This window comes from Oncorhynchus clarkii, chromosome 18 (genome assembly GCF_045791955.1).
Source record: "Oncorhynchus clarkii lewisi isolate Uvic-CL-2024 chromosome 18, UVic_Ocla_1.0, whole genome shotgun sequence".
NCBI lineage: Eukaryota > Metazoa > Chordata > Actinopteri > Salmoniformes > Salmonidae > Oncorhynchus > Oncorhynchus clarkii.
The window spans coordinates 45941259-45957987 of NC_092164.1; the positions used below are offsets into that span (position 1 = coordinate 45941259).

The 16729-nt window shown below is 45.2% G+C and overlaps 1 protein-coding gene across 2 annotated transcripts in view; it reads left to right on the top strand.

The window, feature by feature from the left end:
- The window catches only part of LOC139373569 (AT-rich interactive domain-containing protein 1A-like), a 125450-nt gene that overhangs the window by 73832 nt on the left and 34889 nt on the right, over positions 1-16729 (top strand). For both annotated transcript variants that reach the window (XM_071114233.1, XM_071114234.1), the window contains exons 5-8: positions 9168-9408; positions 9626-9715; positions 9940-10110; positions 12877-13177. In XM_071114233.1, the coding sequence (XP_070970334.1) occupies positions 9168-9408; positions 9626-9715; positions 9940-10110; positions 12877-13177 (803 nt within the window). The remainder of the gene's footprint in view (positions 1-9167; positions 9409-9625; positions 9716-9939; positions 10111-12876; positions 13178-16729) is intronic.

Below are 16729 nucleotides of genomic sequence, written 5' to 3' on the forward strand. Positions count from 1 at the left end.
TTCTCTCTCTCTCTCTCTCAGGGCTCTCTCTCTCTCAGGGCTCTCTGTCTCTCTCTCTCTCTCTCTCCCAGGGATCTCTCTCTTACTCTCTCTCTCAGGTCTCTCTCTCTCTCTCTCTCTCAGGGCTCTCTCTCTCTCAGGGCTCTCTCTCTCTCAGGGCTCTCTCTCTCTCTCAGGGCTGCTGCTGCTATTATCGATTTGGGGAAAAATCAATGACTGGCTGCAGAGTGGGAGAAGCTGTGTGTGTGCGTGTGCGTACACACAGCGCTGGCAGTATCCAGGGATAACAGCTTTGGTTGTGGGGAGAGGATTGGGGAATTTTAAGGAGGGTGTGTGTGTGTGTGCAATAACTGTTTATTCAGTTCTCTGTCTGAGCTCCACACTAGGAGGACCTTTCCTCTCGTCACATTCAGTGTCTCCCTTCCCAGCGGTCGTGTTAACACAGAATTCAGTGTCTCCCTTCCCAGCGGTCGTGTTAACACAGAATTCAGTGTCTCCCTTCCCAGCGGTCGTGTTAACACAGAATTCAGCGTCTTTCACTCAGAAAAAAACGATAAAAGCTACTTTTCTGTGGTACTTTTTGCGGTCCAGTCTACTTTTCTGTGGTACTTTTCGCGGTCCAGTCTACTTTTCTGTGGTACTTTTCGCGGTCCAGTCTACTTTTCTGTGGTACTTTTTGCGGTCTAGTCTACTTTTCTGTGGTACTTTTTGCGGTCCAGTCTACTTTTCTGTGGTACTTTTCGCGGTCTAGTCTACTTTTCTGTGGTACTTTTCGCGGTCTAGTCTACTTTTCTGTGGTACTTTTTGCGGTCTAGTCTACTTTTCTGTGGTAAAATGCAAGATTAACCTCAAGCAAAACATTAGGCAATGTAGATGGCTACATTTTTCTATGTTGAACATTATCAATTTGACGGCCATGCATTGTTTTGACTAAAAATACCTTGGTATTTCATTGTAAGCTCATTTACTTGTGTGGCTGCCAGCAAATAGCGTTGTATTTCTGTTGTCATCTGATGAATAGGAAGCTATTTTCTGCTGAATGTGTTGCATTAATGTCTCTTCCGGGAAGGAAAACTATAGTTGCACGTCCCTGATCACTCTATTGAAGCAAAAAAACACTGTTGACTTTAAATATAAAACGCAGATGAAATGGTTTATTAAAACGCAGCTGAAACGGTTTATTAAAACGCAGCTGAAACGGTTTATTAAAACGCAGCTGAAATGGTTTATTAAAACGCAGCTGAAATGGTTTATTAAAACGCAGCTGAAACGGTTTATTAAAACGCAGCTGAAATGGTTTATTAAAACGCAGCTGAAACGGTTTATTAAAACGCAGCTGAAATGGTTTATTAAAACGCAGAGGAAATGGTTTATTAAAACGCAGCTGAAATGGTTTATTAAAACGCAGATGAAACGGTTTATTAAAACGCAGAGGAAATGGTTTATTAAAACGCAGAGGAAATGGTTTATTAAAACTCAGAGGAAATGGTTTATTAAAACGCAGATGAAACGGTTTATTAAAACGCAGCTGAAATGGTTTATTAAAACTCAGCTCTCAGGGCTCAGAAATGGTTTATTAAAACTCTCTCTCAGGGCTCGCTCTCTCTCAGGGCTCGCTCTCTCTCAGGGCTCTCTCTCAGGGCTCGCTCTCTCTCAGGTCTCTCTCTCTCTCTTAGGGCTCTCTCTCTCTCAGGGCTTTCTCTCTCTCTCTCTGGGCTCTCTCTCTCAGGGCTCTCAGAGGTATCTCTCTCAGGGCTCTCTCTCTCTCAGGGCTCTCTCTCTCTCTCAGGGCTCTCTCTCTCTCAGGGCTCTCTCTCTCTCTCTCAGGGCTCTCTCTCTCTCTCTCAGGGCTCTCTCTCTCTCTCTCTCAGGGCTCTCTCTCTCAGGGCTCTCTCTCTCTCAGGGCTCTCTCTGTCTCTCTCTCTCTCTCTCTCTCTCTCCCAGGGATCTCTCTCTTACTCTCTCTCTCAGGTCTCTCTCTCTCTCTCTCTCTCAGGGCTCTCTCTCTCTCAGGGCTCTCTCTCTCTCTCAGGGCTGCTGCTGCTAATATCGATTTGGGGAAAAATCAATGACTGGCTGCAGAGTGGGAGAAGCTGTGTGTGTGCGTGTGCGTACACACAGCGCTGGCAGTATCCAGGGATAACAGCTTTGGTTGTGGGGAGAGGATTGGGGAATTTTAAGGAGGGTGTGTGTGTGTGTGCGCAATAACTGTTTATTCAGTTCTCTGTCTGTGCTCCACACTAGGAGGACCTTTCCTCTCGTCACATTCAGTGTCTCCCTTCCCAGCGGTCGTGTTAACACAGAATTCAGTGTCTCCCTTCCCAGCGGTCGTGTTAACACAGAATTCAGTGTCTCCCTTCCCAGCGGTCGTGTTAACACAGAATTCAGCGTCTTTCACTCAGAAAAAAACGATAAAAGCTACTTTTCTGTGGTACTTTTTGCGGTCCAGTCTACTTTTCTGTGGTACTTTTCGCGGTCCAGTCTACTTTTCTGTGGTACTTTTCGCGGTCCAGTCTACTTTTCTGTGGTACTTTTTGCGGTCTAGTCTACTTTTCTGTGGTACTTTTTGCGGTCCAGTCTACTTTTCTGTGGTACTTTTCGCGGTCTAGTCTACTTTTCTGTGGTACTTTTCGCGGTCTAGTCTACTTTTCTGTGGTACTTTTTGCGGTCTAGTCTACTTTTCTGTGGTAAAATGCAAGATTAACCTCAAGCAAAACATTAGGCAATGTAGATGGCTACATTTTTCTATGTTGAACATTATCAATTTGACGGCCATGCATTGTTTTGACTAAAAATACCTTGGTATTTCATTGTAAGCTCATTTACTTGTGTGGCTGCCAGCAAATAGCGTTGTATTTCTGTTGTCATCTGATGAATAGGAAGCTATTTTCTGCTGAATGTGTTGCATTAATGTCTCTTCCGGGAAGGAAAACTATAGTTGCACGTCCCTGATCACTCTATTGAAGCAAAAAAACACTGTTGACTTTAAATATAAAACGCAGATGAAATGGTTTATTAAAACGCAGCTGAAACGGTTTATTAAAACGCAGCTGAAACGGTTTATTAAAACGCAGCTGAAATGGTTTATTAAAACGCAGCTGAAACGGTTTATTAAAACGCAGCTGAAACGGTTTATTAAAACGCAGCTGAAACGGTTTATTAAAACGCAGCTGAAATGGTTTATTAAAACGCAGCTGAAATGGTTTATTAAAACGCAGCTGAAATGGTTTATTAAAACGCAGCTGAAACGGTTTATTAAAACGCAGCTGAAATGGTTTATTAAAACGCAGCTGAAACGGTTTATTAAAACGCAGCTGAAATGGTTTATTAAAACGCAGAGGAAATGGTTTATTAAAACACAGCTGAAATGGTTTATTAAAACGCAGATGAAACGGTTTATTAAAACGCAGAGGAAATGGTTTATTAAAACGCAGAGGAAATGGTTTATTAAAACTCAGAGGAAATGGTTTATTAAAACGCAGATGAAACGGTTTATTAAAACGCAGCTGAAATGGTTTATTAAAACTCAGCTCTCAGGGCTCAGAAATGGTTTATTAAAACTCTCTCTCAGGGCTCGCTCTCTCTCAGGGCTCTCTCTCAGGGCTCGCTCTCTCTCAGGTCTCTCTCTCTCTCTTAGGGCTCTCTCTCTCTCAGGGCTTTCTCTCTCTCTCTGGGCTCTCTCTCTCAGGGCTCTCAGAGGTATCTCTCTCAGGGCTCTCTCTCTCTCTCTCAGGGCTCTCTCTCTCTCTCTCTCAGGGCTCTCTCTCTCAGGGCTCTCTCTCTCTCTCTCTCTCTCAGGGCTCTCTCTCTCTCAGGGCTCTCTCTGTCTCTCTCTCTCTCTCCCAGGGATCTCTCTCTTACTCTCTCTCTCAGGTCTCTCTCTCTCTCTCAGGGCTCTCTCTCTCTCAGGGCTCTCTCTCTCTCTCAGGGCTGCTGCTGCTAATATCGATTTGGGGAAAAATCAATGACTGGCTGCAGAGTGGGAGAAGCTGTGTGTGTGCGTGTGCGTACACACAGCGCTGGCAGTATCCAGGGATAACAGCTTTGGTTGTGGGGAGAGGATTGGGGAATTTTAAGGAGGGTGTGTGTGTGTGTGCAATAACTGTTTATTCAGTTCTCTGTCTGAGCTCCACACTAGGAGGACCTTTCCTCTCGTCACATTCAGTGTCTCCCTTCCCAGCGGTCGTGTTAACACAGAATTCAGTGTCTCCCTTCCCAGCGGTCGTGTTAACACAGAATTCAGCGTCTTTCACTCAGAAAAAAACGATAAAAGCTACTTTTCTGTGGTACTTTTTGCGGTCCAGTCTACTTTTCTGTGGTACTTTTCGCGGTCCAGTCTACTTTTCTGTGGTACTTTTCGCGGTCCAGTCTACTTTTCTGTGGTACTTTTTGCGGTCTAGTCTACTTTTCTGTGGTACTTTTTGCGGTCCAGTCTACTTTTCTGTGGTACTTTTCGCGGTCTAGTCTACTTTTCTGTGGTACTTTTCGCGGTCTAGTCTACTTTTCTGTGGTAAAATGCAAGATTAACCTCAAGCAAAACATTAGGCAATGTAGATGGCTACATTTTTCTATGTTGAACATTATCAATTTGACGGCCATGCATTGTTTTGACTAAAAATACCTTGGTATTTCATTGTAAGCTCATTTACTTGTGTGGCTGCCAGCAAATAGCGTTGTATTTCTGTTGTCATCTGATGAATAGGAAGCTATTTTCTGCTGAATGTGTTGCATTAATGTCTCTTCCGGGAAGGAAAACTATAGTTGCACGTCCCTGATCACTCTATTGAAGCAAAAAAACACTGTTGACTTTAAATATAAAACGCAGATGAAATGGTTTATTAAAACGCAGCTGAAACGGTTTATTAAAACGCAGCTGAAACGGTTTATTAAAACGCAGCTGAAACGGTTTATTAAAACGCAGCTGAAATGGTTTATTAAAACGCAGCTGAAATGGTTTATTAAAACGCAGCTGAAACGGTTTATTAAAACGCAGCTGAAATGGTTTATTAAAACGCAGCTGAAACGGTTTATTAAAACGCAGCTGAAATGGTTTATTAAAACGCAGAGGAAATGGTTTATTAAAACGCAGCTGAAATGGTTTATTAAAACGCAGATGAAACGGTTTATTAAAACGCAGAGGAAATGGTTTATTAAAACGCAGAGGAAATGGTTTATTAAAACGCAGATGAAACGGTTTATTAAAACGCAGCTGAAATGGTTTATTAAAACTCAGCTGAAATGGTTTATTAAAACGCAGCTGAAATGGTTTATTAAAACGCAGAGGAAATGGTTTATTAAAACGCAGAGGAAATGGTTTATTAAAACGCAGAGGAAATGGTTTATTAAAACGCAGAGGAAATGGTTTATTAAAACGCAGAGGAAATGGTTTATTAAAACGCAGATGAAATGGTTTATTAAAACACAGCTGAAATGGTTTATTAAAACGCAGCTGAAATGGTTTATTAAAACGCAGAGGAAATGGTTTATTAAAACGCAGCTGAAATGGTTTATTAAAACGCAGCTGAAACGGTTTATTAAAACGCAGATGAAATGGTTTATTAAAACGCAGAGGAAATGGTTTATTAAAACGCAGCTGAAACGGTTTATTAAAACGCAGCTGAAACGGTTTATTAAAACGCAGAGGAAATTGTTTATTAAAACGCAGATGAAATGGTTTATTAAAACGCAGCTGAAATGGTTTATTAAAACGCAGATTAAATGGTTTATTAAAACACAGAAGAAATGGTTTATTAAAACACAGATTTTTGCATATTTTTCTTTTTAAATGCAGATTTGTGACCCCTGCTTCCTTGTCTTGCTGAATGTCTCTATAGTCCTGACTCCTGTCTATGTATGTGACCTCTCAATGAGGTAAGACTACAGAGCACAGCCTTAGGGGGCTAACCTATGACCCCTACCCCTGCTTCAGGGCACTGTGGCCTTGGTGGGATGGGGATGGAATTTCTCTTTCTCTCTCTCTGGGAGACTGAGTAGGGCCCAGGTAGGCAGACCTGGGGCTGGGCCCTGGGCAGAATGTAACAAGGACGGCTTTACCTGACCTGCCTCTCTCGTTCTGCCTGCTGCCAGATGATTGGTCTTGTGATGCTGTTCTGTGCCCAGAGGGGGGGGGGGGGGGGAGTGTCAGCTGATCCTGACACGGCTCTTTAACCAGGGATGCCTCCTCGCTTTCTGATCTGAGCGGTTTTCTTTTGCTGTAGACTTGCGCCCCCTGGGTTTCTCACAGAAACACATACAAACTCAATGTAATGACTATGGAGTAGAATTACACACGCAGACACACTCCCCACCTCTCCTGTGGCTCACACATGGGTGCACTCATAGACACACACACACACATGCTCACAATGACATGTTCATGCGTTGGGTCACGGCATTCACAGCTCTGCTGGCAGGGGCATGAAGGGAGAGAATGAGAGCAAGAGGGGTGGAGGCGAGTGTTCCTGAATCATCGTCCTCCTTCTGTCGGTCTCTCTGGGGTGCCTCCATCAGGTCACGGTCCAAAAATAGCACTGGGCGTCGTTTCAACTTGAAAACCGCCGGCTTTGGGGCCGCAGCCAGCCTCTGCCTGTCACAGAGTGACATTTTTGTGGGAATACTTGGCCACCTTCCAGGGAGTGTTTTTTTCCCCCTTCCCTCCTCTCCCCTCCCCTCCTCTCCACTCCCCTCCATCCCTCCCTCTCTGTGACAGTCAGATGAGCTAGCTAGCTGTTAGAGGAGACAAACACATGGGATCCACGTGACTACAGACAGTGGGTGTAAACAACTCTTCTTCCTGTTCAAACACAATCACCTCTCCTGCCAACATCATGACCACATCACGGATTAGAGCCTTGAAACCCTAGTCTACTTTTCTGTGGTACTTTTCGCGGCCTAGTCTACTTTTCTGTGGTACTTTTTGCGGTCTAGTCTACTTTTCTGTGATACTTTTCGCGGTCTAGTCTACGTTTCTGTGATACTTTTCGCGGTCTAGTCTACTTTTCTGTGGTAAAATGCAAGATTAACCTCAAGCAAAACATTAGGCAATGTAGATGGCTACATTCTTCTATGTTAAACATTACCTTCCCTCCTCTCCCCTCCCCTCTATCCCTCCCTCTCTGTGACAGTCAGATGAGCTAGCTAGCTGTTAGAGGAGACAACCACATGGGATCCACGTGACTACAGACAGTGTGTGTAAACAACTCTTCTTCCTGTTCAAACACAATCACCTCTCCTGCCAACATCATGACCACATCACGGATTAGAGCCTTGATTCTCAACCGGAGAGATGTTTTAGCTCCACCATGTGTTTTGAGTAGCCAGACAACTGATTGTGTTTCTGCTGAGATGGATCCCACAGCCTCTCTAAAGTGATCTGGTGGGGCTGTATAAGGGCTGTATCAGGGTTGTATCAGGGTTGTATAAGGGCTGTATCAGGGCTGTATCAGGGTTGTATCAGGGTTGTATAAGGGCTGTATCAGGGCTGTATCAGGGCTGTATCAGGGCTGTAGCAGGGTTGTAGCAGGGTTGTAGCAAGGCTGTATAAGGGTTGTATCAGGGCTGTAGCAGGGCTGTATCAGGGTTGTAGCAGAGTTGTATCAGGGTTGTAGCAGGGTTGTATCCGTCCATATTTGACGGACAACGTATCCGTCCATATTTGACATTTGCCTGGGCCTATATGCATATGCACCCATGATGCTCAGAATGACAGAAGTCATATTTAAATTACGGCAATTAATCTTAACAAACCATGCAACTCCTGACATGAAGAGGACAATAAAACATAATTTTCAAACATTTGACAAAATACAATTGGCGGACAACTCCGTTCCAAACACCGCACCTGAGGTATATGACCGAAATAAAACATCTGTCACGTTCAGGAAGAGGCTGAATCTAAAGATGCAACGACTAGGAAGTTTTGCCATGGTAATATGACTGGGATTGTGTCTTTGTCTTCAGGACAAGGAAAGAGAGTTGTTATGAAAACCAATAGAACAGGATGTGGGTTTCTTTCACCGACAGCCGCGTTGGCAGAAGGCCTCGCTGGTGACTGGGTTGTCACGGTCAGTGAAAAGCATCTGAAATAGGTGCGACGGTAATGTGTCTTGTGTATCATCTGTAAAATGTTGAGACAAGAAGAAAGGTAGGGATGTGTGGCGAAGATGTGTCTCTGTCCTGAAAATGCCCATTTGGGGATTTCTGTTTGTCTTATCTCACCACATCCACCACTAATAAGCTGAGCGTCTGTCTTTTTTTGATTCACCTCACACAGGAAGTCTGTCTTTAAAACATATATTGCGATTGATAGGCCTACTGTGAGGAAGAATTAGGCTATTTGGGAAATCTTTCCAACAATCTCCTCCCCCGGTAATAACCAAGCCTCGTGTGAAAGAGCAAAATAGCATCATATCAACATCATAAAATACCTTCAGCAAAGACAACTGTCTCTCCGGAGCTCACTGGTGCTGGGAAGTCTGGGATACTTGATACTATGTTGCAACTTCCCTAGAGATGGCTTCTGGCAGGGTCCAGGGGATTGATTTGATACAATGTTGCACTTCACTCCTGATAGGTCAAGTCAAGACAGATCTAGGAAGGCAGACAGGCTGAGGAGACAGGTGAATTTGTTTGAGACTACCAGCATTTTCATCCTTATATTTTCAACATTTTTTGTTGTTGTCAGCCTTATGTTTTTTGACTTAGTTGACAGCGGAAGTTCTAGGTCAACGGCTGCATTGGGCCGTCTCCTCCATTCTCTCATTCAGGCTATTCAGCTGTCAATGATTACGGTGTATCAATGTGTCTATATGGCAGCGGCTGGTGCTCTCGCATTAGTTGAATTTTAACTTTTACATTTTAATTCTGATTTTTTTATTTATTTTTTAAATACGCACAAAAGCCAACATTTTAGCGGCTAACGGAATCCCTGGTCTGTTGTCTTATTTGCTGGACTCTGGTCATGTGGATCCTCTCTGTAGACTTTGGACAGATGAGGTGACTGTTGACTTTTGCTGCCCAATATGTCTGAGCTGTTCAACCCTCAGTAGCCAGGTGAACATTAACGCTGTGTAACCAAAATGTTCCAAATGAATCCTGTCTCTCCAGTCAGACTTCCTAGTGTTCTATTTAATTCTGTGGTTCTAATTCTCCCCTCTCTCTTGTTCCAGGACCTCTCTGGTTCCATAGATGACCTGCCGACGGGTACAGAGGGGGCTCTGAGTCCGGGGGTCAGCACGTCGGGGGTGTCCAGTAGCCAGGGGGAACAGAGTAACCCCGCCCAGTCACCCTTCTCCCCTCACACCTCGCCCCACTTGCCTGGCATCCGCGGGCCCTCCCCCTCCCCCGTGGGCTCCCCTGCCAGCGTCACCCCCTCGCGCTCCGGGCCCCTCTCACCTGCTGCTGTGCCAGGTGGGTAGAGAGAGAGATTAGAGCTACACACATGATAGAGCCACTGGTTTTCAGAGAGAAGCAGTAATCTACCACATAGTACACGTCCAGCTTCCTTAAGCTGGTGTAAACCACAGCGTTTGTTGTCAACCACAGCGTTTGTTGTACGAAACAGAAGCATGGTCTGTTTTTTATGATTCCCAGCGTGTGTCTGAATCTCTCTGATGTCATCCCGCAGGTAACCAGATGCCTCCCCGGCCGCCCAGCGTCCATTCAGAAGGCATTCTCCACACATCCATGGGCCAGTCAGCCATGGGCCAGGACAGGGGTGAGTATGAAAAGATATAGGTGGTGTTTGAGATCGACTACCCTGACTGCAGCCTGAACGATCTACAAATCACCTTTCTTTCTTATGGTTTGTTTGGAAAAGGACTGACTGACATTCAACACCCGACCTTGATAGGGTTTTAGGAAATGGAACTACACTTGTATGGCTATGAAAGAGTATAGCTAACCTTTTCCTCTCCATCTCTCCCTCTCTGTCTTTTGTAGTGTACATGCGTAACCCCCAGATGCCTCCCCACGGGTCGCCGCAGCAACCTGGCTCCGCCTTATCCCCTCGCCAGTCATCGGGAGGCCAGATGCTTCCTGGGATGGGGCCCTACCCTCAGAACAACTCCATGGGGAACTACGGCCCTCAGGGTGGACAGTACGGACCACAAGGTGAGGCCCCGTACTCAGCTTGTACACAATGAAATCATTAAGTTGGTTCTGTCCCGCTTAATGATTCCAGGTCTCTCTTGAAAAGGAGACGAACCTGGTTAAAAGGAGACTAACCTGTTAAAAGGAGACTAACCTGTTAAAAGGAGACTAACCTGTTAAAAGGAGACTAACCAGTTAAAAGGAGACTAACCTGGTTAAAAAGAGACTAACCGGTTAAAAGGAGACTAACCAGTTCAAAGGAGACTAACCAGTTAAAAGGAGACTAACCCGGTTAAAAAGAGACTAACCGGGTTAAAAGGAGACTAACCGGTTAAAAGGAGACTAACCGGGTTAAAAGGAGACTAACCAGTTAAAAGGAGACTAACCGGGTTAAAAGGAGACTAACCAGTTAAAAAGAGACTAACCAGTTAAAAGGAGACTAACCTGCTAACGTTCCACCTGACCAACATCCAGTAAAAGTGTAGGGCACCAAATTCAAACAACAGAAATCTCATAATTAGAATTCCTCAAAGATAAACTTGTTGTTAATCCCACAACAGTGTCCGATTTCAAAAAGGCTTTATGACGAAAGCACACCAAACGATTATGTTAGGTCTGCACCTAGTCACAAAAGAACACAGCCATTTTTCCAGCCAAAGAGAGGAGTCACAAAAAGCAGAAATAGAGAAAATGAATCACCAGCTTCATCAGATGGCACTCATAGGACTTCATGTTACACAATACATGTATGTTTTGTTTGATAAAGTGCATATTTATATCCCAAAATCTCAGTATACATTGGCGCGTTGTTATGTTTTGCCTCCAAAACATCCGGTGAAAGTGTAGAGAGCTACGTCAATTTACAGAAATACTCATCATAAATGTTGATGAAAATACAACTGTTATGCATGGAATTAAAGATATACTTCTCCTTAATGCAACTGATGTATCAGATTTCAAAAAAGCTTTACGGAAAAAGCACCCCATGGAATATTCTGAGTACAGCGCTCAGCCACCATACAGATACCTGCCATGTTGTGGAGTCAACAGAAGTCAGAAATAGCATTATAAATATTCACTTACCTTTGATGATCTTCATTAGAATGCACTCCCAGGAATCGCAGTTCCACAATAAATGTTAGTTTTGTTCAATAAAGTCCACCATTTATGTCCAAATACCTCCTTTTTGGTCGCGTATTTAGTACAGTAATCCAAATGCGCAGGCACTAGGTCCAGACAAAGTCAAAAAAGTTATATTACAGTTCGTAGAATCATGTCAAACGATGTATAGAATCAATCTTTAGGATGTTTTTAACATAAATCTTCAATAATGTTTCAACCGGAGAATTCCTTTGTCTTTAGAAATGAAAGGGAACGGAGCTAACTCTCTCGGGCGCATGCCTGACTGAGCACATGGCCTTTTGGCAGACCCATGACTCAATCAGCTCTCATTCTCTCCAACTTCACAGTAGAGGCCTGAAACAACGTTCTAAAGACTGTTGACATCTAGTGGAAGCCTTAGGAAGTGCAATATGACCCCATAGACACTGTATATTGGATAGGCCAAGAAATCTACAAACCTCAGATTTCCCACTTCCTGGTTTTGCTATAGTTAGTATCGCTATAGTTAGTATCGCTATAGTTAGTGTCGTTATAGTTAGGGTCGCTATAGTTAGTATCGCTATAGTTAGTATCGCTATAGCTAGAGAAGGGGAAATGAACGCATCAACATTGAAAGTATGATCCTCCTGAAGCGCGGTAGTAGGAGCCACGTGTGTATGTCTACTGGTAGTAGGAGCCAGTAGACATACACACAGGGCTCGTCCTGATTTGCAAAGTTATGGTTGAGCTAGTAGGGGCACTGTTCTCTCCTTTCGTCCTCTCTTACAGCCTAGTGTTGCTCTCTGGACCGTTAATAAAAAGATCAGAACATCCAAATCTTTCAAAAGATTTTTCAATTGTCATCCTACAGTGGTCACAGCGTTTCTGAGGTAGCGTAGACACAGCATTTCTGAGGTAGCGTAGACACAGCGTTTCTGAGGTAGCCTAGACACAGCGTTTCTGAGGTAGCCTAGACACAGCGTTTCTGAGGTAGCCTAGACACAGCGTTTCTGAGGTAGCCTAGACACAGCGTTTCTGAGGTAGCGTAGACACAGCGTTTCTGAGGTAGCCTAGACACAGCGTTTCTGAGGTAACCAAGACACAGCGTTTCTGAAGTAGCCTAGACACAGCGTTTCTGAGGTAGCCTAGACACAGCGAACCTTTTGAAGCTGCATCCCTCAGAGGGCTTTCTGCACGGGCTTTGAAGAAGTATGGAGATGGATTACTCATCGAATCGGACTCCAGCATCTACACCCTGTTTCATCGGCTAGCCTGTCAGAACAGAAACCGAGAGAGAGGCGTTATCTGTAGATGTGGACCACTGAAACTCCCGGCCAGGTTTCTATATTCTGGAGGCTAGACGGTTGCTGAGGCAGGCTACATACATCGGGCCTAAAGCTTCACCACAGGTATCGATCTATTTGCTTGAATAAAAGCCTCCTTTTTAAACTCAAATATTAGGCCTATCTGTTAAGTCCGTTTCCTGATTTTGGTTCAATCAAGGCACCGTTTAGGATTAGGACTCTTGCTGTGTTAGTGTAAGACCTGGGTTGTATTCAGTAAAAATTCAACGTTTTGAAACCGAGTGAAACAGGGAGGTACTACATGGACTTGTCCAATAATAAAAAAACATTGCCCTTCTGAACAGTCCCTGGATGTCTCTCTGTCTCTCTCCCCACCCTCCAGGTTACCCCAGACAGCCTGGCTACAGTGGCATGCCCAACGCCAACTACCCTGGTGGTCCGGGGGGCATGCCAGGCCAGGCTGGTGGGGCGCCGTATGCAGGCATGCCCCCTGGCAGGATGGGCCCGGGTCAGATGGCTGCCCGCCCCTACGGCCCCGGGATGGGCCCCAACATGGGCCCCGGCATGCCTCCACAGGTGACCTCTGGGATGTGCCCCCCTCCAGGCATGAACAGGAAGGGCCCCGGGGGCCCTCCAGATGTAGCCTCTACCATGCACCACGGAGCCAACTCTATACTCAACAGGTAGGCTGCCTGGTCTGCACTTCCTTACTGCTTTAGGAGACAGGTCAGCGGCGAGCGCCGTTCAATATTACAAGGTTCATCTCTTTGTTGGAAATTGTGTGTTTGTGTGACCCTGAAAAAACCATTGTTTGATTCTTCCCACTCCCAGGCTCTGCTGTGTGAGAGGAGAGGTCAGGTGTGAGCCAGCCATCTAAGATGTAGACGAGCTAGGGGAACACAGGGTACAGAGAGGTGGCTTATGAGAACAGTGATCCAGGCAGTGAGTCACGCGGTTGTTCAGTCAGGAAGTCAGCTGAGTCTCCAAGCAGAGAAGCACAGAGAGAAAGACATTAGCCACAGAGCTCCAAAGACAGACAGACATGTAAAGACAGGCCGGAAACAGACGTGTACATCACGAGGTAAGACCCTGTTCAGTAGGGAGTAAAACATTTTGAAACGGAAAGAAATACTCTTTAAAAAGAATCAGGCGTTTTGCTGTGGTGTGCCCTACTGAGTGCAACCCAAGTGTTCACTGACGATGTTGAGCAGAGAAGGAAGAAAGGAGAGGAGACAACTAGGCAGAAGTGGGCCTCTGTAAGAAAAGCGAGGGATGAGAAATACAGTAAGCCTCTTATCTCCAACACAATCTTTTCAGGAAATGGGAAAAACTGCCATATTTTTCCATTGACGAACGTACAATTATGAGACTTTAGAAGCTATTTTGAACACATTTTCATCCGACAGCAACGATATTCTTCTGTATATATGCTTTGAATATTGCCATGTTTTTTTAACTGCCATGTATCGTAACTAGTGGTGCAACGGATCACAAAACTCACGGTTCAGATCACTGTTTTGAGTCACAGATCGGATCGTTTTTCAGATCAGATTACTAGAACTTTTCTTTCCATTTATAACTTAAACACTTCAAGCAAGGAACTTTTCAATGTTTAAATAAAATCTTAAAATAAAATACTCAATACTCAATTGTTAAATTAAAGTGCAATATGAGGCATGATACCTTCTTCCTGTGAACAATAGTGAATGTAAAAATAGCCTGTGTCCACGTCATCAAACAAGAGAACAACAAGAAAGAAAAAGCAGATCTGAGCTTATAACTTCATTCTTTTTCTAAAAGATGTTGATGTCTACATAGTCTGGGGAGAGGGGAGACCTCTGCAGTCACTCTGTCCCCTGCCGTGGAGAACAGCCTCTCGCTAGGAACTGAAGTGCCAGGCACTGCCATGTAGCACCTTGCCGTCGTGACAATGTGAGGGTATTTACACTCATTGCTTTTCCACCATGCCAGTGGATCACCAGGCTCGCCGCCTGGTAGGATGCCACCTCCTCTTTGATGGTGTCCTTGCTCATGAAGGACCAATTCATTATTTATTTTCATATTTCATAGAACTGTAATTGTGGGCTACAACATTTAATAAAAGCCATTATTATTCCAATCAAAAATGGCTGATTCTAATAGCGATAGCATAGACTAAGATTAGACTGCAGTATATTTATTATTTAAGTAATTCACTCTTATTATTTATTACCTCTTCAATGGCCACAATGTCAGTGTTGAGAACACGGTATGTCCTCCAGTGTAGGGCAGGGTCTAGGTGAGACAGGGACTTGAACCTTGGATCCAGTGCAGTAGATCTATGAATGTAGTCCTGTACATTAGGGGGGTATCTGGGCTTCAATTCCTCTCTAATGGCAGCCTTGGCATCTCTAGTGATGGTGCTGTCTTCCTCACTTGGGGCCATAGATTGTAGAATCCTTGTTTTCAGAGGTAGGATCATGGACACAGACAGTGCAGTTTCAGTGCTCAGTAGGGTTGTAACCGTTTTGTGGGGTTTGATCACCTGGAGGACCTCCTCTGACACTTTCACGTCATCAGACAAGGTGATGATGTCTATGTTTTTTCAGGGTCTTGTCTGTCAGTGCAGAGTATACAGCTGCCTGCTGCTCAAGATGGCTCTCCAACATGTCATAAGTGGAGTTCCATCTTGTTGTGACATGGTGTATGAGCTTGTGGGTCGGTAGCTGTAGCAGTTCTTGCTGTTGTGCTTCAGGGGAAAAAGGAAACCACGTTCCTGATCCTCCCAAGGAGGCGTTCCATCTGGTTACCTGAGATTCCCCTTTGGGATGCTAAATTGATCACATGTGCAAAGCAAGCTATCTTCCACTCTGCTACTGCTCCTAGCAGTACCTGTGTGACTCTCATAGAGGTGTCTGTAGCACCGGACTTCACATCTCCCACTCCGCTGTGGTGTAGTGAACAGTCACGTAGCTTTCTGTTACCCTGGAGGTCCACTCCTCTGTGGTGTAGTGAACAGTCACGTAGCTTTCTGTTACCCTGGAGGTCCACTCCTCTGTGGTGTAGTGAACAGTCATGTAGCTTTCTGTTACCCTGGAGGTCCACTCCTCTGTGGTGTAGTGAACAGTCACGTAGCTTTCTGTTACCCTGGAGGTCCACTCCTCTGTGGTGTAGTGAACAGTCACATAGCTTTTTGTTACCCTGGAGGTCCACTCCTCTGTGGTGTAGTGAACAGTCACATAGCTTTTTGTTACCCTGGAGGTCCACTCCTCTGTGGTGTAGTGAGCAGGCACAGTCACGTAGCTTTCTGTTACCCTGGAGGTCCACTCCTCTGTGGTGTAGTGAACAGTCACATAGCTTTCTGTTACCCTGGAGGTCCACTCCTCTGTGGTGTAGTGAACAGTCACGTAGCTTTCTGTTACCCTGGAGGTCCTCTCCTCTGTGGTGTAGTGAACAGTCACATAGCTTTCTGTTACCCTGGAGGTCCACTCCTCTGTGGTGTAGTGAACAGTCACATAGCTTTCTGTTACCCTGGAGGTCCACTCCTCTGTGGTGTAGTGAACAGTCACGTAGCTTTCTGTTACCCTGGAGGTCCACTCCTCTGTGGTGTAGTGAACAGTCACGTAGCTTTCTGTTACCCTGGAGGTCCACTCCTCTGTGGTGTAGTGAACAGTCACATAGCTTTCTGTTACCCTGGAGGGTCCACTCCTCTGTGGTGTAGTGAACAGTCACATAGCTTTTTGTTACCCTGGAGGTCCACTCCTCTGTGGTGTAGTGAGCAGGCACAGTCACGTAGCTTTCTGTTACCCTGGAGGTCCACTCCTCTGTGGTGTAGTGAACAGTCACATAGCTTTCTGTTACCCTGGAGGTCCACTCCTCTGTGGTGTAGTGAACAGTCACGTAGCTTTCTGTTACCCTGGAGGTCCACTCCTCTGTGGTGTAGTGAACAGTCACGTAGCTTTCTGTTACCCTGGAGGTCCTCTCCTCTGTGGTGTAGTGAACAGTCACGTAGCTTTCTGTTACCCTGGAGGTCCACTCCTCTGTGGTGTAGTGAACAGTCACGTAGCTTTCTGTTACCCTGGAGGTCCACTCCTCTGTGGTGTAGTGAACAGTCACGTAGCTTTCTGTTACCCTGGAGGTCCACTCCTCTGTGGTGTAGTGAACAGTCACATAGCTTTCTGTTACCCTGGAGGTCCTCTCCTCTGTGGTGTAGTGAACAGTCACATAGCTTTCTGTTAGTCACAGTACAGTCACGC